Source organism: Anas acuta, chromosome 4, assembly GCF_963932015.1.
Source record: "Anas acuta chromosome 4, bAnaAcu1.1, whole genome shotgun sequence".
NCBI lineage: Eukaryota > Metazoa > Chordata > Aves > Anseriformes > Anatidae > Anas > Anas acuta.
Genome location: NC_088982.1, coordinates 35,845,421 through 35,872,320, shown reverse-complemented (window position 1 = coordinate 35,872,320; position 26,900 = coordinate 35,845,421). Strand labels below are relative to the sequence as shown.

At 38.4% G+C, this 26,900-nt stretch overlaps 2 protein-coding genes across 21 annotated transcripts in view; one reads left to right on the top strand and one right to left on the bottom strand.

The window, feature by feature from the left end:
• Positions 1 to 17,157, top strand: part of SCLT1 (sodium channel and clathrin linker 1) — a 47,897-nt gene extending 30,740 nt beyond the window's left edge. For 2 of the 9 annotated variants that reach the window (XM_068680719.1, XM_068680727.1), the window contains exons 19-22: positions 4,954 to 5,032; positions 6,113 to 6,208; positions 9,929 to 16,387; positions 17,002 to 17,157. In XM_068680719.1, coding sequence (XP_068536820.1) covers positions 4,954 to 5,032; positions 6,113 to 6,208; positions 9,929 to 9,991 — 238 coding nt within the window. In that variant the 3' untranslated portion in view covers positions 9,992 to 16,387; positions 17,002 to 17,157. The remainder of the gene's footprint in view (positions 1 to 4,953; positions 5,033 to 6,112; positions 6,209 to 9,928; positions 16,388 to 17,001) is intronic. The other 7 variants (XM_068680722.1, XM_068680724.1, XM_068680723.1 and 4 more) reach the window with 7 other exon arrangements.
• Positions 12,674 to 26,900, bottom strand: part of JADE1 (jade family PHD finger 1) — a 105,348-nt gene continuing 91,121 nt past the window's right edge. For all 12 annotated transcript variants that reach the window (XM_068680708.1, XM_068680716.1, XM_068680710.1 and 9 more), the window contains 6 exons: positions 25,156 to 25,367; positions 24,182 to 24,349; positions 23,447 to 23,563; positions 19,423 to 19,953; positions 16,933 to 17,050; positions 12,674 to 16,296 (listed from right to left, as the gene is read on the bottom strand). In XM_068680708.1, coding sequence (XP_068536809.1) covers positions 15,395 to 16,296; positions 16,933 to 17,050; positions 19,423 to 19,953; positions 23,447 to 23,563; positions 24,182 to 24,349; positions 25,156 to 25,367 — 2,048 coding nt within the window. In that variant the 3' untranslated portion in view covers positions 12,674 to 15,394. The remainder of the gene's footprint in view (positions 16,297 to 16,932; positions 17,051 to 19,422; positions 19,954 to 23,446; positions 23,564 to 24,181; positions 24,350 to 25,155; positions 25,368 to 26,900) is intronic.

Below are 26,900 nucleotides of genomic sequence, written 5' to 3'. Positions count from 1 at the left end.
CAGGCATTGAGTCAGCGTCCCATTTAGTGTAGGTGTTTCCCATTCGTCTGCGTTAAATTCATGATCTGTTGCTTGTTTTGGTCTTTCCTCATTACTTTCATTTTCCATGTGAAAGTGTCTGAAACATTTTGGCTTCTTTACTAACTTCCTGGCAACAGCTGCTTACTTTTCCATATTCTATGCTGCTTGTTTGTTGTTTTTCAGTGTGTTGTGTTTTATTTGCGAAGTATAATACATATACATAAAGGAAACATTAAATAAATGTTTTTAAGAAACAAAGCAACATTAGAGAACATTAGTTGACTTTTAATTTTTTTAAATTGAAAAGTAAATTTTCAAGCTCCAATAGTAGAGCAAAGTGATTTTTTAAATAGCACGAGAATCTAGTAACTCAGTGAAAAAAATGTAGATAAAAATGTTAGTAAGTAAGTCGATAATTTTAAGCTTCGCTGAAAATTACTCAGTGCTTTCTTGGGCACTTGGGTCTCGGTGTAAGTTAAACACATAATCGTTGCCTGTGAAACTGAATTTGGAATAAAAACAGTGCTGAAACACTAGGCATTGAATTGAATACTTGTAGACTACATTCCACCATTTTATTCAGAAAAGTACAATATATTTTTCATATATGAGACAAAATTGTCTTCCTTCTAAGCATCTTAAGATGCTGTACACTTTCAGAAGGATTTAGTGGTAATAGACCTTACCTTCATCTCATAATAAGGGCAAGGAACCAGGATTACTTTGATATACTTGTGCCAAAAGACAATCTTGAAGGTAACTAGGAAGGTCAGTGCTTCTTGCAGCATAGGTCATACTTCCAAATAAAAACACTACTCTTGGCAGCATGACTTGTGACTAGTCTTTACCCTTTTTATTCCTGCAAAGCATCTGGTCTTGCAGACTATGAAATGAAGCTGTTCTGAGTCTTGATTGCATCACTTTTAGATGGACTATGAGTTTTAATGACATTTACTCAAGTGAACTTAAACTACAGTGAGATTATGAAAAGGACGGCAGCTATGTACAGTTATAGAATAGTCATTCCAGTAATTACTGTTAAAAGTTTTAAAAAAGAAAGTGGTACAGTGTTCATATTTAAAGATAAGTTGTCCAAAGGCTTTTGCTGTTGAATTTTTGTTCTGTTTCGTTTTTTTCTATATACATGTATGTTTAAAAAAAAAATTGTCTATGTCTTTATATATTTATGTATATATAAATACATATAAAAATCTCTCACCTTCAGAGTACTGGGGCTGCATTTTAGATTTGTGACCAGAACCATGTTGATAATGCAGTGATGCTTCAGCTATTGATGAACAATGCTTATGCAGTGCAAAAGCCTCTGTTTCTCACGCTGCCACCCCAGTGAGTATCCTGGAGGTGGGCAAGAAGTAGAGAGGGGAGGTAGTTGGGAAAGCTGGCCAAACTGGCCAAGGCGATAAACCATTCATAATAAGTTAATTCTCAGAAATTAAACTGGATGAAGGATTTTACAAAGTAGGTGGGTGTTCCTCTTTTGGTGGTGGGTGATTGCTTTTGCTTTTTTTCCTTTCAGTTGCTAAACTCTTTTACCTGAATCCATGACATTTTTCAGTTCCCTTCTAACCCTGTCCCTCATTCTGCTGGAGTCCATGTATGTAGGATTTTTTAAGAAACAGAGACAGCTTTTTTTGTTTTTCATCACAGGATGTAGAGCTTACAGTTTTACATCTGTAGATCACAACTCCAAGATCACTGTCAGTTTGGCCATATTTTGGGGGGAAAGGTACTGGCTAGAACTGTTCTTATTACCCTACAGCATTGTGAATAAGGCTATATGGTTCTTCATATTTAATCTGAGAAGAATAAATGGCAGCAAAGTTAGAAAATGAAACCACTAATACCAAGATAATATTATGAAATTTATGAATGGAAGGAAACAAACCTCAGTAAGAAGAGAATGCAGGCTAGATCGAGAAGGTGGAAGAGAGAAAGTTCTGACAACAGAATTTAAGCAAAAACAGGGTAATCAAATCTGTAAGCAGTTACTAAAAGAAAATGCAAATGAAAATCATTACACAAATTTTAAAGGGGGGTGGGAGGGAAAATTATTCATTCATTGTTTAAAGTCCAGTGCTAGGCCTTGAGTGGGCTGTATTTACACTAATGAGGTTAAACAAGGAAACAAAGAGGTCATAAGACAAGCTGTAATAGATGGTTAATCCCTTCTAATTCACCTATTGGTATTTTTCATTCTTTTTAAGTTCTAACACTAAGAATGAGGAAAAAAGAATTGGGGTAAACTGAAATTTGGCAGATAAGCAGTGGCTACATGTACTCACTAAGCAGAATCCTCACCAGTGGTCAATACAAGGAGCACATACTTGTTGAACATGATTCTGTTCTGGACCAGAGATCAGAACAAGATTCACAGAGAAAATTGAAGTGTCATATTCAGTCAAATGATTGCATTATCAATAGAATGACCTTCAGTGCAGTGTAACATGAAAACTGCAGATGGTAAGAATATGGATCTTGTAACTTGAAAACTTTACAGGAAATTTATAGTTCTGTCAACTTTGCAGTGAATTGCAGCGAATCTTTGGTCTCTTAGACTCATGATTGTTTAGTTAAGGTACAAATAAGCCTGAGTAGGGGTGGTAACATATATACAGTTCTGTTCTCTTCTTAGAAAACTCTTACAAAATAAAACTCTTCTTAGAAGAGAATAAACTGAATCTAAGAGAATAATCAGCCCATAAGATAGTTTATAAACGTTGGCTTAAATAATAGAGTAAGTACTTCAAAAATGGCTTCCATGTAAAAAATCATTTAAGTTAATTCAAAAATCTTAACTCTCTTCAAAGGAAAGTGTTAAATTTAAACTCTCTTCAAAGGAAAGTGTTAAATTTAAATACTAATACGAAAATACTAGTATGAAAAACTAGCACATTTGTAACCTTAGCTATCTGCCCCTATTGTCTAGTAGTAAGGTATATCATTTTGGAAAAAAAAAAAAAAAACACACATTTGTTGTAAAATTAACTAGAATTATAATCATCACTACTTAAAATGGAATTCTTGCCATATTGTTTTTAAATTTAAATAATGTGCTTAGCTTAAGTCATAACTTTCTTCTTACCTTATTGAAGCTATTTCGTGTGTCTTTGTTCCAATTTCTGTTTTTGAAACATTTCTGTATCATAGTTAAGAGTTTCTGACTCATCTGTAGCTGTGTGTCTTTATCGGAGTTCTCAGATTTATCTTTTCTATATTTGAAAAGAATCTATCTCTGAGGAATAACCTTTTTTCTTTTTTTTGGTCTATGTATGAAGTGTTGGCCAGAGCCACCTTCTCCTTCTCCCTATATCCTGTACAGTACACTGAGTGAATTGCACAGCATCTTGAGATGAAGAAGTTTCCTCCATTTCCAAAACATTATTCTTGGCTGCACTTCTGTAATGTTTGGCAGCCATAACTGCTTATTTTAAGATGTTCATTAAAGAAAAAAATTAACAGGATGAGAGACAGCTGCAGGTACTGGCAGTATACAAAATTCATAATTAGTAAGACTAACTGAAGCATATTATAGTATAACTCAACCAAAAAAACATCTGGCACATGCTATATTTGTCATATGAGAGCTCCGCAGAATGTACTTGCTACAGCTGGTGAATTTATCACCCGTCTGCCAAAATACTAAAAGCTCACCTTTTGTTTCCTGCTCACTTAACAAAGACAATATGCCATAGAGAATGATTTGATTATTCAGCAGTTGGAGTTACCACTGCATTTTAATATTAAAATCTCATAATATGTATTAGGGGGAGGGTTAACAATCAGAACAAATCAACTGTCTGTCCTGACAGCTGTCATATTTCCTTATACTTACAAGGTTAAACTGTTTGCTTTCAAAACATGTTCAGTGTGATGTAATTACAAAATAATTTCTTGATATACAGCTGTACCTGAGCATACAAACTCCATTTATGATCTCTGCTGCTAAGAATGCTAATTCCACACCACAGAACAAAGAGAGGAGACTGATTGTTTTCACTGAGTAAGAATTCTTAGTATTAAAAATTAATTTTTAGGTACCTTCCTTAAGATGACAAAGCATAGAGATGGTTTGTCACAATTTGATAGTTCTGTATTGTCAAAGCCTTTTTTACAAGTATAGTTAAACTTGACCATAAGCAGTTCACACATTGTAAGCTGTAGCATTTGAATAGTTTATTTTGAAAAGGTATGTATGAAAAAATGTGAATTGTGTGAAATTTTTGTATTGCTAACAAAATGGCTTATAAAAAATGAACTTTAAGACAGTTTTCAAAAAACAGCTGTTCATTAGGACTTGTGTACTGAAAATGGCTCGTTTGGGTGCATAATATTAATTGCATTATTAATATTAATTGTATTATTAATAATTATTATTTTATCTTCACTACTATACAAAGTTAGGATCAGTAAAACTCATGTGGTGTGATAGTAAAAAGACCACTTTGAAGAAGGGAACATATTCCTTATGAAATGTTGCGTTGTTGTCTGTCACACAAAGCACAGAAAGATTTGAGTTTTGTACTTCAAAGTATCTTCAAAAATGTCCATATTGAAGTCTGATTATAAAACACTCATTAGAATTTTAATCTAAGAATTAAATGCACTGGGCAAATTCATAGTGTATTTGATAATATGCCTGTAAAATAAGATAAACAGCAGGAAAGCCCTGTAAATTGTTGAATGCTTGTGACAAAGTTCTTTTAATTCTAACTAACACATTTAATTCCTCTGCCATTACAGTGGTGAATACACATTCTGTTTGTAGTGCTTTTGAAATTAATGTGTTAAGAGCAACACTGTAATTAAAAATATGCCACAAGCCCATACAATGCAAGAAACAGCCTTTGAGATCATGTTCTGATAACTGATGCACTACCTTGTGTTAATCAGCATCTTTCTTCTGATTAATAGAAGTGAGCTGAGTCAACAAAAACTTCGTACCCAGGAGCTCATTTCTCAGCTGGAAATGGCAAATGAAAAGGTAATTGAGGTAAGATATTGACCAATATGACCACTCCTTTCAGTTACAACAGAATGCAGATACACTAGGATCTTAACAGAAACCCATTTAGATGAGTTATGTTTCTGTTTTTTTGTTGTTTTTTTTTTTTTTTTTAATTTTGACAGGAGTAGACATAGCTTGAAAACACCACTGTTTCTGCTGACTGTTGTGTTCAAATGACAGGGAGACAGATTAACTTTACCCTCAAATTATTAGGAAAGGTAGAGAGATCATCTCTCATGGTTACCAATCTGGTAATTTTATATAGTTCAGGAAATGTTTGTGAAGAAACTTAGGCCTATGTCTGCGTATCTCCAAAAAGGAGGATGCATTGTGTTATGGATAATGTAGCATATGCAGAGAGTTCAGTTTTTCAGCATACTATATGTATAGTAGAATGTACACTTTATGTGTACATATGCATACAGATAAAAGCATTATTCATTAAAAATTAAGGCCATGGCTGTTTTGGAATCTGCATTGTTCAATAATTAACGGTCACTTTAGAAAACAGCTACTCTGTCAGTTTGCTTCATAAATCTAGGATAATATGCAGTTCTGGCTAGGATGAATCCTTGTGTGTTGTTTTTTGTAGTGCTGTATTATTTGGAGGAGAAAAATGGAGTTAAGGTGGGAATAGATTTTTGAAACATGTTAAAGAATGGTAAAGAAAGGCTTTATACATACCATTTGATGAAGGGAACAGAAGGCAGCTGTAGCAAGATTAATACCATATGTATATTATTTTTTCCCTTTGAATATAGCTAAAATATTTATATTGTAAGATAGTGCAAATTAAATTATCTGGATTGAAATGCCAGTTTTGTGTCTTACTTCAAATGGTGAAATGAATAAAACTTCCTCTTAAGATTGCTGTGATCGGAAAAGTGATAGGATGTCATATTTGAGCTGGAAACTGTCTGTAATGTGTCAAAAGTGTGTCTTGAGTGTTATTATATGTGGTAAACAGCTCCACTTAAATTCCTCTTGCTTTAAGCTTTTCACTGCAACAGGTATGGATCCGGTAAAGAGAACTTTACATTTTAACGAGGTACTTCGTTTCCACAGGATGAAAAATTAATGACAGAATATCGAGAATACATCAATAGGCTTCAAAAGCGACTAAGCCAGGCAGAACAGAGGGCAGCGACAGCATCACAAAAGGTACAAAACTACAACAGTTCTCTAACTACAAAAATCTCATTGAATATTGCAAAAATACTCACTTCATGTTATTGCCAAGGCAGAGGTGATCTTCGGTATTCAGTATTACTAATGTAATTTGAACAGCAATCTTGTATTTTGAATGTGTCATCACAAAACTGATGCATGTTTGATTAAATGCTGCTTTCTGAGAGGATGCTTAACTGATGATGTAGATTTGTTTATGGAAACAAATTTTACACTTGTGGTTCAAAGTGTGTGAATGAAGGTAGATTGCTTCCATATTCTGCTATATAGAAATGGCAGCAAGTTTAAAAAAAAAAAAAAAACCTCCTTAAATAATTTCTGCTCTTGTTTACATAAGCAGGCTTGTTCTTTTAGCTTGGTGTAACCTGCTGCAGCAGTTGGAAGTGATGGCTTCATGAAACACAGAAGTACCTATCTCCTGGCGAGTCTCTGTCTTGAGAACAGAGCACTGCTTTGAAACAAAGCATGTCTTGAGTTGCTGGGTAGAGAACAGCATTTATAAAAATGTTAAGCAGTACAGCTGTTTTGTGGGTATTTTGTTTGGTGTGTTTTTTTGGCCAGCTTCCTGCTCTAATTCATTGCATGGCTGCATGAATAGCATGGGGAAATTTTGTGCAGTGAGTGCAGGACAGAACTGATGGTGTGGACCTGGTCATCAAACTGCAACCTTGCGAACCTGGCATGTTGTATGAACTCCAGAGGTTGTTAATTTCTTGTCTGCTCATCTGCATTTTCATTAGTCCAGTAGCAATAACCCCAAGGACTGTGGAAAAGTACACACCCCTGCAGTTGTCATAAGTTACATATAATAGATATAATTAAGTCCTGTGATGTCAAAAGTACTGAAAATTACGCAGACAGCATAAGAAATAACTTGTTTTTCTCCAGGCCATGGCAAGGGGGGAAGGCAGGGATAGTGCATGTAGCTCACTACTATAGTAAATATGCCTAGTACGTGTTTCAGTGGTCTGAAAGCTTCAGACATGTTGTGTCTATTAGAGCTATTCGTATTCCTAAGACCTCTTTGTGCACCATTGTAATTACTTAATGAGCTGAATTTTTGCAGGCTTCTTTTCCAGTTCCCTTACAACTCAATTCCAACTTTGACCGGTACTCTTCAGTATTTTTGGACATAAGGGATATTGGGGGGAAAGGTGGAAAGTTATTGTTTATCTTCTGAGAGAATTTAGGCTATAGTTGTTTCAACCTTGTGCTACCTATATTTATTTATTTTCTCTGTTGGACATCCCTTCAGCATTCTTTCCCCCTGCTATTTGAGCTGTATGTCTGGAAGCAAATCCTATGGAGGGCTCTCTGTCGGGTTCACTTGTTTGCCAAGCATATCTGTTGCTCAAGTTGGTTGCCTATTAAAACATGATCCTTTTGCCTCCTACTTTTATTTAGTGACTTAGGAAACACTGTTTGCTTTTTAATGTGGGTGACCCTGCATGAGTTGCAGAGAGGAAATGTTTGGTTAATCTAAATTGTCCAGTTAAGACAAATAGCTTTTTTTTTTTCTTTTTTTTTTTTTTTCCAACAACAGTGAATAAACAGGCATTGCTGTCATGACATAAGTCATGTTTCCTGGCTGGAAATGCTCCCTGCCACAGCAAGGTCTATATCCAGTTGGTAAAAATTTGCTCTGGAAGACCAATTTTTATTTTTTTTTTAACCTCCTCTTTGTTACATGGATCTGTTTAGCTCTAATAGTTCTGATATGCTCTCTGCCTTAAAAAAAAAACATGGTCATACACCTTTCAAGAGAATGCATTCCTGGACTTAGTTACCCATATAGGAAGAGGTCCTGCTGCTCCAGAAAACATTGGTAACTAACAGTTCTGCACCAGTGTCCCAGAAAGATAACAAAGATTTGACAAGATGTTTATCAGCTGTATTGTTGTTCAGATCTTGCTGATAGTCTTTAGAACTGCCTTGCCCCTCCTCAGGCTTGTCAGAGGTTACTGCTGGCAGGACTTCATGTAGTGACTGAAGTGTCAGTGAAGCTCCAACAACTGGAATCAGCTTGTTGCAGAAGCAAGTTAGCTGCTCATGTTTGTGAAGCATCATGGAATTGACTTGGCTGTGTGATTCACTGACCAGTTTGGTAAAACAGTTTATGCTGACTGATGTTAAATCAGTAACTCTTTCAAAGTAGTGATAATTACTTTCCTTACAATTTGTGTGCTTTGAGAGATGGATCTGGTATGGATGGCATCGTCATTTCTCCTTTCGCTGCTATAGGCTGAGGTAACTGATATGTAGTTGTTTCAGTTTTCCCATGAGAGATTTTGAAAGTATTTGAAAAATGCTAGACATCCATGTGGCATATATGTGTGTCTTCAGTAGGGCCTGCAGCAATTACAGCCACAGTTCCTGTATGGTAATAAACCATTCTCTTCACACGTTTTAAGCCTTTCAGTAAAATTAGAAATGTAAACCTGGATGATCAGGTGGCATGTCAGTAAAGTACTACAGCATGAAAATATTTAGCAGTGGCACAATTGGGATATAATACCAGTCAAAGGGCTTATCATGATGGATGTCCAGCAGGTCTGGGACCTGAATGTGATGGCATCACAAGAAGGAAATCTATGAGAAATAGCAGCACTGATTTTCCCACTCAAAGGGAACAGCCTCATAGTATATTTGTGTATGCAAGCAAAATACTGCTAATGAAATTAAATGTAGTGTTACATTTATTCTGTTGAGATTTTGTCAGTACACTGAATTTCTACGGGGGAAGAAGGCTACTTTGGAAGGTAACTAACCCCTACATGTTGTAGGGGTTACTATAAAGGTAAGGGACTTACCATAAAGGACTAAGGACTGGCTGTGGTGGTTGGTTGATTGAGGACTGTACTTAAAGGGGTGGTTCCATGTTGGTTCCCCTCTCCCTGAAGAAACAAAGCCTGTGCCATATATAGAGTGCCACAAACCTATTTCCAGAGACACAGTACAAACCAGAAATGTTTGTTGATGTAGGTTAAAGTCTAATACTCCAGTTTCCCACCTTTTTCTTTCTTTTGATGTTTTCAACGTTATTTCAAGTCACTGTTGCACTGTCATTGTGTGCATTCACACAAAGTGCTGACTTGGCCTTTCTGAAGAACAGGCAGGGGGAGGCAAGGCAGGAGGGGGCTTCTTAAAGGTATTAAGGAGATGAAAGTAAGACACAAGTAGGGTTGTCAGATGGGTTTTTGGCTCACTGCTGGATTGTAGGCTGGAGCTTTTTGCCCTCTAAGCCAAAGGTGACTGTTTCTCAGTGGTACATTATTGTGCACTATAGCTTGTGTGGTACTTTGATAGGAGAGATGATTATGAAGAAATAATATATTAAAATTATCAATGGTTATTCAATGACTATGAATCTTAGCTTATTATTAGATAATAGTAATTCAGTGAAAAAGCATTAAAAATGCAAGATAATGTTTGCATAGACTTAAAATGTGTGTATTCTATATAAATATCTTTAAGCGTACTACCTAATCTTTCATCATCTGTAATTCTTTGAGATCTGAAATAAGATACAAGCAGTAATCATCTACAAAATGCATAATAAATTCTTCTGTTTACCCCAAATACCAACTTAACTAAGCTTGTTCCCTTTCCATGACATTTTCCATATTGAATCTGTACTGTTACTTAGATCTTAAAAAAAATTATAGGAAGCTATCTGTTTGTTCTTAATTACAGCTTAGCGTCATAACTTCACAGAAGAAAAAAGCTGCTTCGCTAAAGGAACTGGAAAACATTTAAAAAGATGTATTGTGTCATTCACACCATGTTGGAGTTAAGAAGATTGCTGGAGAAATCTTGTATTGGAGCATTAAAAGCAAATGCATAGCAAGGCTTGTAAAACTTTGCATAAACATTTTCTGTTTTACTCAGGTAAGAAGGAAGGGTGGATGAAGATTCTGTCTCTGCATGAGTAGTAAAGATAGGGAGAAGACTGCAAAATGATGTAATTAAAGTCCTTTAATGTAGTAGATGAAACACTGATACAGTGCTGTGGCATATTGGTCAGTTTTGGTCTTAAAAAAAAAAATACCAGCTATATCCAGCTACAGAAGTGTTTACAGGCAATAGATGTTATTACACTGAAATTCTTAAGAAGCTTTGTTCGCATACTATTAATACCAGTTTTTTGGTAGTGCAGTAACTTGGGAACATTTTGAAAATCTTTTACAAGGTGTAGTAAGACACCAATTACATCATGAATGTCAAACAGTTGCTGTTTTTATGGTAGGTGTTGTAACTGGGAAATGCCTCCATTGCCTTCCATTTTTACGAATTCACTTCAGTTTGTTGTGATGTCCCTGGGAAACAGTTAATAAATAAAGTTATTTATTTATGATTATTCTTACAGCTAGTTCTTAAGGACCTTAATTTTTCTTCAGTTGTGCTTTTTTTTTTCCCTCTCCCCTAGTTACAACTTTTCAATTGTTCCTTGCTTTTGTGTTGACGTGCTGTCTTGGGTTGTATATGTCTGGGAACCTTAGTTCTCTGGTACTTGAATTTGCACAAGGGTGATCATCCAGCTTTTACACACTTTTACATAGTGTGTTTGAATTCTACAGATGCCAGTATGTGACAATCCTCTTGTGTTCAAGTTTTTCTTTGATAGATGAGAAACTTCATACGTATTATCCTCAAATTCTAGCTGAACTATTTTCTTTCAGCGTATATTATAAACGTGATACATGTAACTAATTTTGAAGTGCTGTCATTTTGAACTAAATTTAATTTCTTGTCATCCCTTTTAAATGTGAAGAGTGTAGTTCTGTTTTATGGCTTCTAATTCAGTTGATGGATAATGCTTACCCTGCTTACCTAGTGCTTGCTGAAACGCATTGTTTTGGGATAACGAAGACCATGTGTCTGTCATAGTGGATCTTCATTGCCTTTGTGTTTTAGAGGACAGATGGGGGTTGATCGCCATGTGGAAGTATGTTTGTGGCATCTCCAGAAAAGCATGCTAGTCTGTTAAAGTAGAGCCTATAAGATGGAAGCAACCTCAAGGAAAAATTCTGATTACCTCAGAGGAAGTTATTACTTCTAGAGTTGCACACACTTCTTTGCTCATGCTTTTGCAGTTCTGATATAGGCCTGCATCCACCATAATCTGTAGTTTTGCTAAGACTTCAAAGATTTTTAAAGCAAATGGATTATATTGTCATGAAACCCCAGACAGTTGTTGCAGCGAGATTTTCATCAACCACGTATATGATATAGAGGGAGGTAAGTACCAGGCACCTTAACTTTCATTTGTGTAATGTGCATCTGAAATGCTGACAGACAACCTGGAAGATTTTGTGTGAGCTATGAATCCCAGTCACTCCTTAAAGGATGCTCTGTGAGGTGAAACATGGCTGAAATTGGCAGATAATTGTGTGGTTTTAAGCAACAGTATTTTTGTTCCTTTGTTTCTGGAGGCACAAGACTTCATTAGCTTTTAATGGCGGCTACTACTCACTTTAGCTTTTGATGAAGCTCTTGTGTAAGGGTTATTTGCTGGAGTGTGAATTACAACACAAGCATGTGAGAGTAAAGTGAAGGGGCATCAGAGCAGTCATGGCAGATGAAACTGGAAAGAATCAGATTCTCTCTTTGATCTGTCTGCCTGGTTCTCTGAGCAACTAAAAATTGGCCAGATAGGAAGGGGTGTGTGGTCTAAGTTTAGCTCATCATCCACCCCCTCCACTTCATTCAGTTTGGCTTCCTCAGGGGTCTTCTGGCACACCGCCCACAATGGCTGTTCAGAGCTGAAACAGTCGAGATTTTTCAGCTTAGGTAAGTTTTGTCTTTCCTAGTGATTTAATGGAGTCAAAGAGTGGTCTTTTCAAACATGTCTTGGCTGTTTTACATTTATGTATTTCTTTTTATACGTCTTTGAAGAGTCTGGGTTTCCCCTGCCTTCCTTTCCCACCCTAACACTAGTTCATGAGTGTTTTAAAGATGCTCTAGTGTGATGCTGTCCTTCCCATTACATAAGAAGTGCTATAGCAACTAACATCTTGCATTGCTGAGTACAGGCACTTGGTGGGGTGTCTGTCCATTCAGCCTGCTTATCTTGCAGAGTTAACAGGTAAGAAACCTGACTTACCCTTCCAGTGGAACATAAACGAAGATTTTGGACTTCGGAAGGACATTGTATATCAAAGAATTGAAATTCTTGGAGGTAAGCAACATGTCTTTGAAGATACCAAGAAAAAGTAAGTATGCAATTTGCTGTTGACTGGGTGGGCACAGCTGTCAGTAATGAAGCCCTATACTATTCCTAAACAAAATATTTTCTCTTGTAACCTTAGCATGCATTTTGATACCTGTAGTGATCCAAATTAAATGCCTCTTGTAACCATGAAAGTTGTTGAAATCATTGCAGTTAAGTGTATATGTGAAAACCCAAAGTCATTATTGTAAACCACTGTTGCAAACATATTGCAAAAATTTACAGCATTTATTCACATACAGACAAAAAGGCACAATTCTACTGAATATTTTAACAAAAAATACAGCTGTCTTCAACTAGGTCTTTATAAATACTTCAAAAAAGGGGTAAAATAAATACAGGATTGGGCCATGTAATATAAAATAGTCATCTCTACATATACTTTTTATTTCTATCTGTTTCTCTTCATGCACCTTTTTTAATTAATTTCAGCTGAATGGACACCAAAGCTAGGCACATAGTGAAAAATCTTCTGTACAAGGTTTTACAAATGTAATGACAAATTTTTCAATTTTCTGAAATTAAGATTTGTACACAACACGTATAACCCTTCATTTAGATTCGTGTGAGTTCATAACCTAACAAATGGCATTCCAGGCAACTTTACAAAAAGTTCAACTAGCCTACAGTTTGACATAATACACCAATCATAATCAAAGATTTCTTGGTCAGTCTGCACAAGGAAAGGTAATGCTCAGAAACAGAAATTAAGCAAATGGTCTATCCCAATAGAACAGAGGGCGTGGGTTTGTATTGTCACTGCTGCTTACGACACCTCTTTGTTGAGTGCTAAGCATGGGAGACAAAACTATCCTACAGATCTGGTCACACTGCAGTCATCTTACAGCTTTTTGTAATTGGGGTGGGGGAAAAGAGCTTTTTTGGTTTTGGTTCAGCATAACTTGAAACGTTAAAAAGCTTATTAACCTAAACATCAGGGAGCAGAACAGGTAAGGCATTAATTCTGCACAATGTTAGCATTCATAATAGTGCAAATTAACAAGATACCTCTTACAAATCGGTGTGAGGTTAAATGTTTACTTAGAATCAAAATTTAGATTATTCCATCTATGGCTTGACAAACAATTCCTTACATGGTCGTGAGCTTCTTACAGAAAATAGCAATGCCTGCCTTGAAAATGTTACTGTATGTCGAGTAGAACTACCTGCACTTACCTTTTGTCTGTCGGTTGCTGATCAGGTAAGTGCTTTCATTTGATCACATCCCAAGAGCAACTACATCATTTCACGTTCACCTGTGCCCTGTTTAATTTTAACCTGTGTGAGTCGTGAGGTCAATCCAACTTCATGGATCCAGCAATGGTATTTTAGAAATATACCATGTTAAACAAAATACCCTTTTCTCACCGTCACCCCAAACACTATCAAAAGGTCAAGACTTAAAACTTTTAAAACACAAATGACAGGGACACATTCTGTCAAAATGTGTAAGTAAGCGGTAACTTGCATAGCAAGATGGGGTGTTAATAAGCCTTTTTTTGATTGAATCCTCTGGAAGACTCATTTATGGCAGAGTTCTACTGTATTTTAGAATTTTCCCTGCTCAAGACGAAGGGTCTAACATTAAAATGTAAGTGAACGTGGTAAGGGCAGGCTAGGAGTGAAAAATAATGGGATTTTGTTCTTTATGCCTGTATTTCTGTAGCACATTGCCTGCTTAAACTTCCTTTTAACCAGTACATACCTGACTTAAATCTATGCAGAATTCCAAATTGACAGGCTTCTAACAATCCAGTTACATGTGCACTCAGTACAAAAAGTACAATAATGAACTACTAATATTATTGCTCATAGCTTACTAGTTATTGCCATTTGCAATTATTTTAAAAAAAAGTATGCATATGAGTTCCCTCTTCCATCAAATCTAGTCCAGAATAGAATACTTTTTTCTTCATTTGACTGTAAAGAGCTAATCACAATTTATTGCCTTTCCATTTTATTTAAAAATATATATTTATGTCCATTTTAAAGTAACCCTTTAGTGTCATAAGCTTGGCTTTCCCAGTACATACCATTATTAGTGCATACGTGGTGGGCTTTGGGAAATCCTAATGACTAGTGCCTTAGAATAATTTTTCTAAAATTGTCAATGTATTCCAGGAGGCAGGTGACTGACTAAATGCTGAGGGTTATGCCAGAGGGCCCAGGAACCCACAAGCCTGCCCCCTTTCTCAGAACTAAGCTACACACTCAGCCTGAGTACCTTGAAGCGGTTGCAGTGTATGGCAGCTGCAGCCCTGACCTGCCCCTTCCTTTTTCTCCAGTGTAACACCCCAGTTACGTCTGGTTATCTCGCAGACCCGGTTGCACCTAGACTGGAGCTTGCGGAGGGTTTTTGGCTGCCACCTGTTCTCAAACTGAGTGCAACAAAAACATTCTGCAAATGGAGGACAAAGACCTACCACCAATCCAAGGCAAGTGACCATTTTTAAGGGGGTGTAGCAGTGCAATATGGTTAAATAAATAACCATCTTTGATTCAATACACACACTAGTTAAATTAAGAGCTTGTGCTTTTCTGAAAAGCAGGGGAAGGTAAGAGAATTGTAACAGTGCTGTTTTGCTAAAAGGGATGAATGCAGCCTACTTCCCCCTACCCACCCTATCCCCCCTAAATGTTTCTGTGAGTTACTTTAGTGTTCATCATCCTGGTTTAGTAGTGATGTCATTTCTCTGCTTGCCCGGAAAGGTTGCAAATAAAGGAGATAGAAACTTGTCACAGAATGAGCTGGGGAGCAAACAAATCCAGCTTTAAGAGTATGTAAACATGTTTATACACCTTGGGAATAATGGGTTATCAATCTGTCAGTCCGTAGTCACGTCTAAGAACTCTCCCCTCTCACACCAATAAATAAAGTGAAGTTGGCTTGTAGGCAGTGACTCTACTGACCATGGTGCCGCGCTGCCCCGTCAGGATGCCAAGATGCTTCTCCTAATAATGTCCGTTCTCCTGCTGATAGAGCTGTTTGGACTGAGCCTCTGCTGTCTGCATTTTTTTTCAGCCACTTCAGTTTCTGAGTCGCTCATTTCTGCATCGGGGACGTACCCATCATTCTCGCTGTCAGGCTTTAGCTTGCTTTTTGCCCTGTCCTTCGGTGAAACTCTGCCCATGCCCAGGTAGGGGTAGCTGGAGTTCTGGCGGCATGTCTCCTCTGGGCTCTCGCCCTGCTGCTGCCTCTCCCCCTTCTTTGGAATTCGGAATCCACCCCAGTTTTTCACCGGGCTGGTGGGCGTCGTAGGCACTTTAACTACTGTCTGATTAGAGTTTACTTTGACAAGACCCCCATTGCATTTAGGCACTATATCTCTCCGTGTGCCAGGTGCTGACCTACCACTGGAGTGGTTCACAGCCCTTTTGTTTTCTGATTGCCTCTGAGAGAGTTCTGTGGGTCTCAGTGGTTTGTGGTTGTGTTTGGAAGTTTTTTCCTTTAGTTCTGCCTTGATTACCTCGCATTGTGGACGATTGTCTCTTCTTTTTCTGTGGTCTGGCATAACTATGCCGTTTTTCTGCTGTGCTGATACAATCCGTGTTTCTGCAAAGGTCTTGTCAAAATTTAAAAAGCTACCTGGAGCCGCGCCACCTTCCCTCTGGTTGGGCTGCCTCAGCATGGACTTGCTGTTGTTCCCAGAGCTATTTCTTACTCTGTCTCTCTTGTGTGTTTTTTTCAAAGAGTGCGTTAGAGATGTGCCCATTTGTTTCCTGAAGAATGCAGAATGCCATTTTAAATCCTCTATCTTAGGGGCGTCGGGACCCAAAGATGGACTATTGAACAACACCACGTTTTCCATTGACGAGAATGAGGAAGGCACACCTAAATGTAAACACACTGGGTTAGAGTCAAGCAGTCCATGTCTGGGCAAACATAACTTTTGTTTTGTACTTATTTAACTCCATTCTTCAATGTAAGTGGGTGTTTGGCTGCCTACCCAGCATCTTTACACCATGACTGTGTGGCTATTTCCTGGTTTCCTAGTTAATATGGTAACTTTGAAGTTGCTCCTCTAGGAGAAAAGACTACTGTCAGTGAGATTAGGCAGAAAGAAGTACGTTGTTGCAAAGAAACATGTACTAAATACTAATGCAGTGGCACTGATAAAGCACAAACCTCCTAGACAGCATATGGCACTTGAATGTAAGTCACGGTGTCTCTGTCGTAGAAGGAGCCATTAAGGACTCGCAGCAGACAGGACCTGAAGCAGCAAGCTGCTCCGTGCCCATTGGTAAGAGCGCAAAAAAATGGGTTTCTATAGCAGCGTGCCCACCATTAGCGCTAGGCAAATTCTCATTTTTTAATTCCAGTCTGCCAATGCCTGGTGGAGTATACGAGATTTTAATGAGAATAAATGAGGTCCTGCTTGTCCTTCAAAATTAGTCATTAGTCTCTAGCCAAATCTTTCAATGCTTGTGCCTGTGGTGGTGTGTGAAAAAGATAAATGCCGAAGCATACCTGAAACTCTTTCTTGTTCCAACTGCTTTGCGTAGATGTTAAATATCTGTTCTTGAACTTTGCAAACAGATCTCTTGATTTTCTCCCTTCGGGTCACCATGTAAGTGAGATTACGCACCTAGAAGGCATCAAGTTGATGAGTTTTAAAGGAATCGTGTTTCTATAATGCTGTAACTCAGTGGTTCAAATTAATTCAGCTTAAGCACGATACACCATTTTAACAAGGTATGTTGAAGGATAAATTTAAATGTATATATATATTACAAGACAATCTTAAATACCATTTAATTGACAGCTTAGTCTATCGGATTTTGGAGGCTCACAGTGCAGAAGTAAATTCTATGAACGCTTGTATCATATGTATATATGTACATGTGTATATATACACACGCATACAAATCTAGAGAAATGCTGAAAATGCTTAAATATGCTCAGTACTATATAGCCCAGCACCACTTGTTCCCTATTGTTTGAGACCTAACAAGAAATACTTAATATAGTATGAAAATGTGGAGGCCTATTCACTGGTACCATTCTTGATATTGACCCTGCCATTGTATGGTAATTGTTAAAAATGAAGGCAGGCCAGTCCATCCATGCCATAGCACCGGGGAGGTGGCAGGGAATGAAAACAGCAAAATGTTTATGTTGACAGTGGCTATTTTTTCAGAAGAGAACTACATCTCTGGTCTTAAAATGTGACTTTCTAATCTAGCACTAGTGTAAGAACTTACTTTCACAGCTGTCACTCTCAGAGCTTAACAGTAGCGATGGGGATCACTGAGGAGTTTATGGGATTGTTTTCAAGGCTCCTCTCTCAATTTAGCGTAGTCACACATGGTGAAAGGAGTGCTGTTGATCAGAGCCTTATGGGCTGATCTCAAATTCGCTGAGGAGGAGACTCACTTTAATGTGTGTTGAGGGTCTCCTGTATTAGGCTCCCAGTCCTGGCCCAGACAGCACTTCAGGTATTCAGCAGCTGTCATTACTTTGTGGATTTGAATTGGAAGGCATTCGTCTAGCCTGTTACCCTTCCTGGTACAGTTCACAGTCTTTTGTTCTCTTCCTTGTCTGATCCGAGCCGCAGAACAAAGACACATCTTGTCCACAAAATTACCTGTTTTATTAGGTGAACTGGATGACACCATTTAGAAATGTTTCTAGATGGGTGACACTATCACTAATGTAATTCATAATGAAGTCTAACAGACAACCTGAAGAAGAGCAAAAAAATAGGCCCCTTTTTTTTTTTTAGCATCTGAGTTCTCTTTGATGTATGTATCAGTGAGAACAATAGAGTAGTAAAATATTAAAAGTGGTGCTAGAACGATGTATCCTGTTTTGACACCGTACTTTAAAAACAGAAAGGATACATACAGAATCATTTAAGACCCAGAGAACAGTGATAAACTCCACTTGTTTAACTGATCAAAGGGAAGAATAAAAAAGATCTTGAACACGCTGAACAGAAAACAAAATACACAAGGTAGCAGCAATCTAACACAGGGAGAGAAGGATCACAGGCCGGAAGTTGAAACCAGAAGAAAAAAATATTTAAAAACCTACAACAGCAACTCATTAGAAGAACAGTTACCCACTCAGATCCTTTACAAAGGATGCAGCAGATAGATCTATTAGCACCTGCTGCCCAGACTGAAAGACTAGATACAATTCTGGAAGAGGTTCTTGTTCACCACCAATCCTGTTAAGGCAGGACTTTGTGAGTCAGGTTCTATTGGTGGCCTGCATGAGCTGGACACTGGATATACATGAAAAACTAAACAAACTGTAGTACACTTCCTGGCTCTTACATTCCTTAGTGTCTCTAGTATTTTTTGTTGATGTTGTTTGTTTTTGTTTTTTTTTAAAAAGAAAAAAAGAAGAGGAATTCAGGTGATTTCAGGATCAGATGTGGTTAGAACACCCTACTGATCCTATTCAACTGTTTTTAGCTTATCAACCAAAATCAAACAAATCTGAACCTAACTGACTGGAACAGCCTACCAAACCTACTACATACAGATAGTCCAGTGAAATAGTGTCCTACCATGCTGTGCCAACAGGAAACACATTTGCTCCAAATCAAGTTAAGTTTCAGACTCTTCCCTTCTTGTGCACAAGGCAAAAGGAGCAGAGAACGCCCTAAGGGCATCTGGGGGTTGCAGTACATTCCACAGCCATCGGTGTTACTTATTAAAAAAAAAAAAAAGCCTCAGTGCACAATCCAGTTGTAAGGGGACAGGATACTGCAAACCAAGAGCCAAGGGCCCTGTGAACTAACCCTCTGGCTGAAAAAGGTAATTGACATAACCAAGTATTGGCTCTGAAATTTAAACAGAAATAGCATTAACCATCTTGTACCAAGCTGACAATACCACCTCGAGTTGCAGGGGGTGCCTGCATGCAGTGACAATAACCGAGCATGTTGTTTAGAAACAGCTAACGAAGCCCAGCACACCTTGCACAAGCACAGGCAGTGCAGTGGCTTACCCGCTCCAGATCCTGCCGGAGGTGTGTGAAGAGCTGCAGCCTTCTGAACAGAACGTCCTGCTCTCGTTTGGCCAGATTGTCCTCTTCATCCTTCTTTGGGGTAATCAAAGGCTTATTGAAGTTGGCTTTTCTTTTCAGCTTCCAGTACTCGTAAAGGAATCCCACCGGCTCCTCAGGCAGCCGCAGCACATTAGCCACTTCCGAAGACTCAACAAAAGTATAGAACTCGTCCTCCAGCTGCTGGAGCTTTTGCTTGCGGAGGCTGACTCTGTGGGCCTCCTCCTGGTTTTGATCCATGCTGTGGAAAGGGTCGATGTGGGCAGGAAGAGAGCTGTCCTGAATCCCGTTCCCATTCTCTTGTCCCGGGCTCTCGCTGAAGGTCTCATCATCTGCTTTCTTGGTGGAGCTGTGCTTGGGACAGTACGACTTAAATTTCACCTCATCGTTCTCTGCCAGTATCGTCTTCATCTCCAAGCCACGGTCAAACGCACAGGTGACGTGAAAGGCTGTTCTGCAGTTCTTCACTGAACACTGCACAAATTAGAGGAAAATTAATCAAATACAAATACTAAGAAGCCATAGTGCCTAAAGCTATTTAAGCGGCCAGGACTGCTTTGGAAGAGCAACCCCATTACCAGGCTCTGCTTCTAAGCTGCATGTACTTTCTTGCTCTCTTTTAATTAGGTTTACAATTTAGTGCTTTCAGGCCAGGCAACGACCAAGTGGCCCAGTGGGACAGGAGTGGTTAGCCCCTCCCTAGCCCAACCACACTATTCAATAACCAGCAAACCCTCAAGCAGAGCCACTCACTTAAAGCAGCGTTACACAAAGCAAAGTGTTCCTCCTTTGACTGTGCCAGCAGGAGAGAGGGGAAAAAAACACCTCAGTGGCTGCAGGCCAGTCTGATACTTTAATTGAAAGCCTTTCCCAGCACCTGGATGCATGCATACTACCCAAAAGGCCTCAACTGACTAGGTATTTCTTTTCCTGTTATGGAAAGCTTATGATGTCAAATATTATATCACTGTCAATCCCTACTTTGCTTGCTCACAGCCTTCACTTCACCTGGGGGATGAGAAGAATGGAAAATTCAGGGTTGTTTTTCTACTTTTCTTCGTTCCCAGTCAACCAGCTGTTCACTGGAGTGATGGGCACCAGGTCAGATGACTTAGCACTACATTTCAGTTATACTTTCTCTTGCAAAATGCTGCTCTAGCTATTGCCAGCTGTAAACTGAAAGGTTTAGATACACACATACACACATTTAACTCACACCTCTGTCTGCCTCCAGTGAAAAGAATCTGAAGTTTAAATGAATGTTACTGATATTAACTAGGAGGAAACGAAACTATGCTTACCACAACTCATCTAACCTTAAAGAGAAATGCACCGCACTAAGATGTTTGTACAGTACTTTGTGAAGAAGCCAAGTATCTTTCCCTGGATTTTCCTGCTCAGGTTGACTCAGCAGCCAGCGGGCATATGAAAGGTACACTAAGCTGCAGAAGTTTCAAATGAATATTCTTTAATTAAAAATCAACATATAAAAGGAATTAAAAAAAATAAAAAGCATCTTTTGTCCTTTCCTCTCTCTAACCAACAGGGCAAAAGCTGTACCAAACCATACAGAAGAATACTCCAGCTATGGTTTCCAACCTGCCATCATTTAGAGTAATTAGCTCTCAGTGTGGCTCATGTTTTATTGGGAGGAGGGGGGCAAGTGTGCATCATCAGAATGAAAGCTGCTGAACTTGGGAGACTCTGCAGTCTTGTTTTTCCAAGCGTATTCCAGCTGGTCTCTGCCCAGCCTGATATGTACTTCCAGCTGCTGTCTTTTCTAATTACTGTGAACATTTCATAACATCTCTGGAGGATCAAGAATTGCTCTCTCTTAGTTCATCCTGTTAATGCTATTCCTTCATAGTGCAGTGACTTTGTAAAATGATGTTCTCTGCCATATAAGATTTCACAATACAAACCTAAATATTTCTCATTGCTAGCTTTAATGATACTAAGATTTACACAATTCCTGCAAGGAGGTACTACATTTACAAATTTACATACTGTGGACAGATTTCTCCACTTCAAAATGTACTTTTTTAATACATTCCCTGAATAGAAATGGACTGATTTCACTGTAACTACTGCTGCATTGCTGTTTTACAACTTTTTCTGGCTACTTTATCAAATGGCTCAAAATAGAGGAAAAAGGGAAATGAATAAAATCTGATCTTTAAGAGGAATAGGATTTTAGCCATCTTTGTGCCTTACCATCACAGTTACTGTAACATTAGGCTCACCACAAAATAGTAAGAGTTCTACTTCAGGCTGCTTACTTGTTAAATAGGCAGCAGTACCGTCCTGTCTGGCTCAGGGAACTTTATGATGATCATTTCCTTAAGTATTTGAAACATTTTGAAGGTGAGCAAACATTATTGCAAATTCTAACCTACATTTTATTACATTTTTCTACATGGTCGTAACACTTTGCCCTAAGTGGCTCACCTCTCCCTTTCTCTCATCCACTTCTTCTCAAGTAAGTTAAACTTTTGTCTGATCTCTCAGGAAAGGAAAGCGGATAGATCCTCTTCAAAAAAAAATGTAGGGTTTAATAACATGTTTTCTCAATCTCTAGATTGAATTGTTTTCAAAATTATCACTTCACATTTCAAAGCTTTTTTTTTTTTTTTTAAACTATAAAGGATCTGCAAATGCTTTACAGTTAATAATCCAATGTAATTATGCACATGAAACCACGCTGCCCAATCTGAAATGCTCTGGTACAGATCAATTCAGTGTATTTAACAGTGACAACAATTCACAGGCTACAGTGAGACAGGCTGTGGCCATGTCCAACTGAAACTACAGAGAGAATTTCAGAACTATGCAGTGAGCCAAACTGGCACTGGCCCAAGAATGTGAGTTGTTGGTACAAAACAACTGCCTTTATAGCATTGGCTTTATAGCTTATATATTGCCTATGGACATCATTCTTTTTGGAAATGCAAAGACTAGACTTTCACTTTTCTTTGATTCTGCCCCATCTCACTGTTGCAGGCAATCATCACTACTGAGCTCAGGTGAGTATCAGAAGTCAGAAGGATAATGTGGCTCTGCTTCTGTAGCAACATGAGCTGGGAAACTGACACCCAGGAGGTTGGTTGGTTTGTTTTTCCCTGGAAACAAGAGCTCCAGATCTACCCACAACCAATGGAGAAAATGGGGCTCAATCCCTCAACTTGTGGCTTGCCTGAATCTTGGGGCAGACCAGTCCAGCAATGTTTCCTTCTTGGTGCTCAAAAAGCCTGTTATTAACTGATCAGATATTCTCCTCAGTAAATTAAAAAAGCTGAAGCAACATTAAGATGAATAAAATAGATCCAGAAAAAAAGGCAAAGGCCTGTAGTTTCACTGCCTTCTTTGTAATAAAAACAGAGCTTGAAATCACTCTAATCCCAACTATACTGACAGCCAAAACAGTCCGATGTTTAGTACCTAAAATCAGAAATTCAAAACCAACTAGCTTCATCATCAAAGTGAAGGTGTTTGCTTCCACTGACTTTAGTAAAATCTTGGCATGCTCAGCACCTTTAAAATTTCAGTTGTTAGAAGCGATTATACAACTTCTACTGAAGAATCTACCTCATCTTAGAAGTCACTGAACAGGGGCTAACATAGGTTTCAGCACAGAAGCTTTCAGCATCCAAGTTTCAATTAGGCATGTTGTACATACATCACAGAAATTTATTTTATCCTTCTACTAAACAGCATTTAAGTTTTATTTCAAGTGTACTAATAAACATATCTATGTATCTACAGATTATAACATTTTATGGGATGACCTGACTATTTTTATTGAAATTTTAGTAGAAGGAATGAGCACACTAACTTTCAAAAGCACTTTGTGTTCAATTTAGTCCATAGTAGCAAACATTAAATCCAAGAAACTTTACTGAGAATACACGTGCCTATCTACAAAATCCCAACAAAACTAAACAGAGAGATACTCATACTATTAACTTACCTGTATAGAAGCCCCAACTTTTTCATTACAAAGGCTGCACACCAATGCCCATCTACTGCTGGGAATGTGAGACACTTTTGTAATGGGCTCCATTTTCTCTGGACTTCCAATGCTCACCTAAGAGAAAAAATATTAAAAACCAGAGCAATTATTACACCTTTAACTGAAAAGGGAAATAATCTTATCAAAGAAATCCAATTCCCTGCATGCATATGCAAAATTTGCATATTCCAAGTTCCTCAGTTTGTAAGAAACTAAAAGAATTACAATTTGTTTTTAAAAAGCAGTTCCTCACTGAATGATCAAACTAGTTTCTAGGTGACCCCCCATCAGTTTAAAGTTATTGCAAAAAATAACCATTTTGATTATAAAGGCCATAGGAATTCTCATTGTCACATCCAAACTTCCCCCTTCTTCACCTTTAATGTTCGGTGTACAAAATGAAACAGTACTTTGTGTGCTCATTAAATGAGCTTTGCCATCAGTCATCCCTTCCGAGGCCTAATTTTGATTGACAAAGCTTAATGAAATTACTTTCTTTACAGATGATGCATTATCCTGCCAGACTTTACATTGAACGTCTTTTATACTGACTTTCTAGGAAGCACCACATATACACATGCAAGTCGCTGTAGCAACAAACGCTAGGCTGAGCAGTGTTCTTATCAGATTCCCTCTCTCCCAGAACTACAGCAGCACTCAACAGAGGGACACTCCCAGCGGATCCATGCCTACCTCTGGAATCCACAGAGCACAGCTGACGTGAACCCACTTGGTGCCGCTCCGGGTCGGCTTCATGGCACCACCCTTCTTGGGACACAGCAAGCACTTGGGCTGAACACCGAGCGCGCAAGTCCTGCAGAGCCAACTGCCCTCCGGCACCTTCAGGATCCCGTAACATGCCTGTACTCCCGTTCACAGGAAAGAGAAAGCGGACAGAGGAGATGACATGCATTTCTGTTACTTCTTAGCTGTGATCACAGGTAGCCTTTCAAAACTCTCAAAACATTGTTAATGGAATTTATAACACTATAGAAACATTATCTTGCAGAGCAAGCTAAATTGTAAGGTAAATTACCTTACAGCTTTCATAGATGTTATTTCACTTGTACAAATACATTTAAGTAACGCGTGCAAGACAATGCTGCTCTTGCTTACCAAACAACACAGCTTTCTGAACAGCGAATGACAAAGCAAACTTAAGTTGGGAAGGAACAACAAGCTCACAGGAAGGCATCTTCCACAGCAGGAAGCAGCCAAGAAAACAGATAAACCAAAACGGGATCTGTAATTCCACGCTAAAAAGGCTTTTTAATTGCCACACAATAGTGCTTCATTAGCTCAGCTCGGGTCAGTAGGTGCATAGAAAGAGCAAGAAGAAAGCAAGAGAAGTAACCAGGTGAGAATGTACAACAAGGCACATGTTTTGGGGAGGCTACTCCTTACCTTCTAACTTCCTTGTTGTTTGTCTGTATTGTAACAATACCATTTCTTAATCCTCTTAGTATGACATTTCTACAGTCACATGTAATAACTGTCTTTCTCAATTTTATCATTTCTGAATTCATCCCACTGCTCAATAGAGAACTTTGCACCAACTTAATAAATCAGTGTCTGTCAATGGAAAAATCCAACCTATCATCTTTAGCAGTTTAGAAAAGTTTCTGTTGCTACCCCTGCACTCCCCTGCTGTGCCCTGGCCGCCATACCTGATGCACACAAATATTGCATTTGTCACAAAACACCATTTCGTTGCCATCTTCTCCATCTGGAGACTGACAGACGTCACAGACAACATCTTCATCATATTCAATCCCAAGTCCTTCTTCTGTCTCGATAGCATGGTTCATGTTGTCATAGCACCGTTGTTCGAACTCCTCTATGACCCTTTCCATTGTGTACTCGTCCAGCTCAGGCATCCCTGGGAAACAGGATTTATTTATTGAAAGGGAACAACCACCACCACTACGCACAACTCCAGATAATTTTTTTTAACACCAGAGTAGATACAGCCCACCCGCCCCCACCACAAACACACATATTTCACCCCTAGACAATCGTGCCTGTTCCAGCACAAACTAAGGAAACTGCAAAAAATGACAAGAAGTTGTATAACTATATTAAATTAATAGAAGCAGAGTATTCAAACCTATTTTTCAAAATCCTCAAAGAAACTCATAGACTGATTTTGGCTTCCTGGTCTTGTTCTCATTTTTCCTTCTTGGACGACAACATCTATAGCTTTTGCTTTTGCTGCAATTTTGCAACCCAGATATTCAATCTCTAGTAAAAGATTTGACAGAGTTTTGAACAAAAAGTGATGGAAAAACAAAATCAATGACAAAATCTGGTATGATATTTATACCAAATTAGCAGTTTCTAACAACAGCTTTTTTTCTTTTTTTTTTTTCTCCTATTATTTCTTAAGTTCCATCCCAGCAGGGTGCAACCCCATAGAGGTCCCCATCAGATCTTGCTACACCAATAGATTTGTTTGAAAAAGTGAAAACCAGAGGTGTAATAAATGCAGCATCAAATCGGGGAACTGGTCTCTGCAGTGTCCATCAGAAAATTATTAGTGACTACAGCTCCATTATGCAATATTATTATGTTATGTTATGCAATATAATTAACAAATCTGAATTATGAAGTGATAATTATAATCCCAAGAAAGTATCTGCCAGAGAAGCAGAAGGAAAAGTAAAGTGCACAGTGCTTCACCCATCTTCTATCTCTCACTTGCCATAAGGATGAGTTGGATGTAATGCTTCCACGTTGGTCCTACACTGACCCTTACCACAACATTACGACACAAACCCTTGTGAAACCAAGAAAGCCATGCTACTACACCAGTCATTTTCCCCTTGCAAAGTCAGTTTAATGCAAGAATTTCCATATTCTTAGATTACTACACTGAAGCGTAGGCTTAGGATGACACCCTACTTTTGCCTAACTCCTAATACCTAATGTTCACTGTGACATACAGAAGATGGCAACCTCATGATATGCATTTGAACAAGAAAACTCTTCCTTTGGCTCTCTCTGTGAGTAACTGAGCCACAAATTCCACAAAATGCTGAAGAAAAAACCTTCCTAAATCCCAAATCAGAGGAGAAACACTCTACAAAAGTGTTTCCACCTTCAGGGAACAGGACCTTACCGCAGAGATCGATGCATTCCTTACTACCCAAACAGAGCAGCTGAGGTAGCAGGAGGAAACACCCAAAACCCTGCTGATGAACAGAGCAAACGTTGCCCTGCAGCCCCAAAATGCTATACTGGCAAAGCACACTATGTCATGAGTTAGACCAGCTTGCAAGTAAATTCTAACCTCGTGACTGCTATCACTTTTTATAAAAATCCTTTAGAGAGATGTCACCTACTGTCTGTTGATAAGGATTTAAAAAAATGGGAGTGAAGGAGCTGTGGCTTCATTTCAAATGTTGTGTTCTGG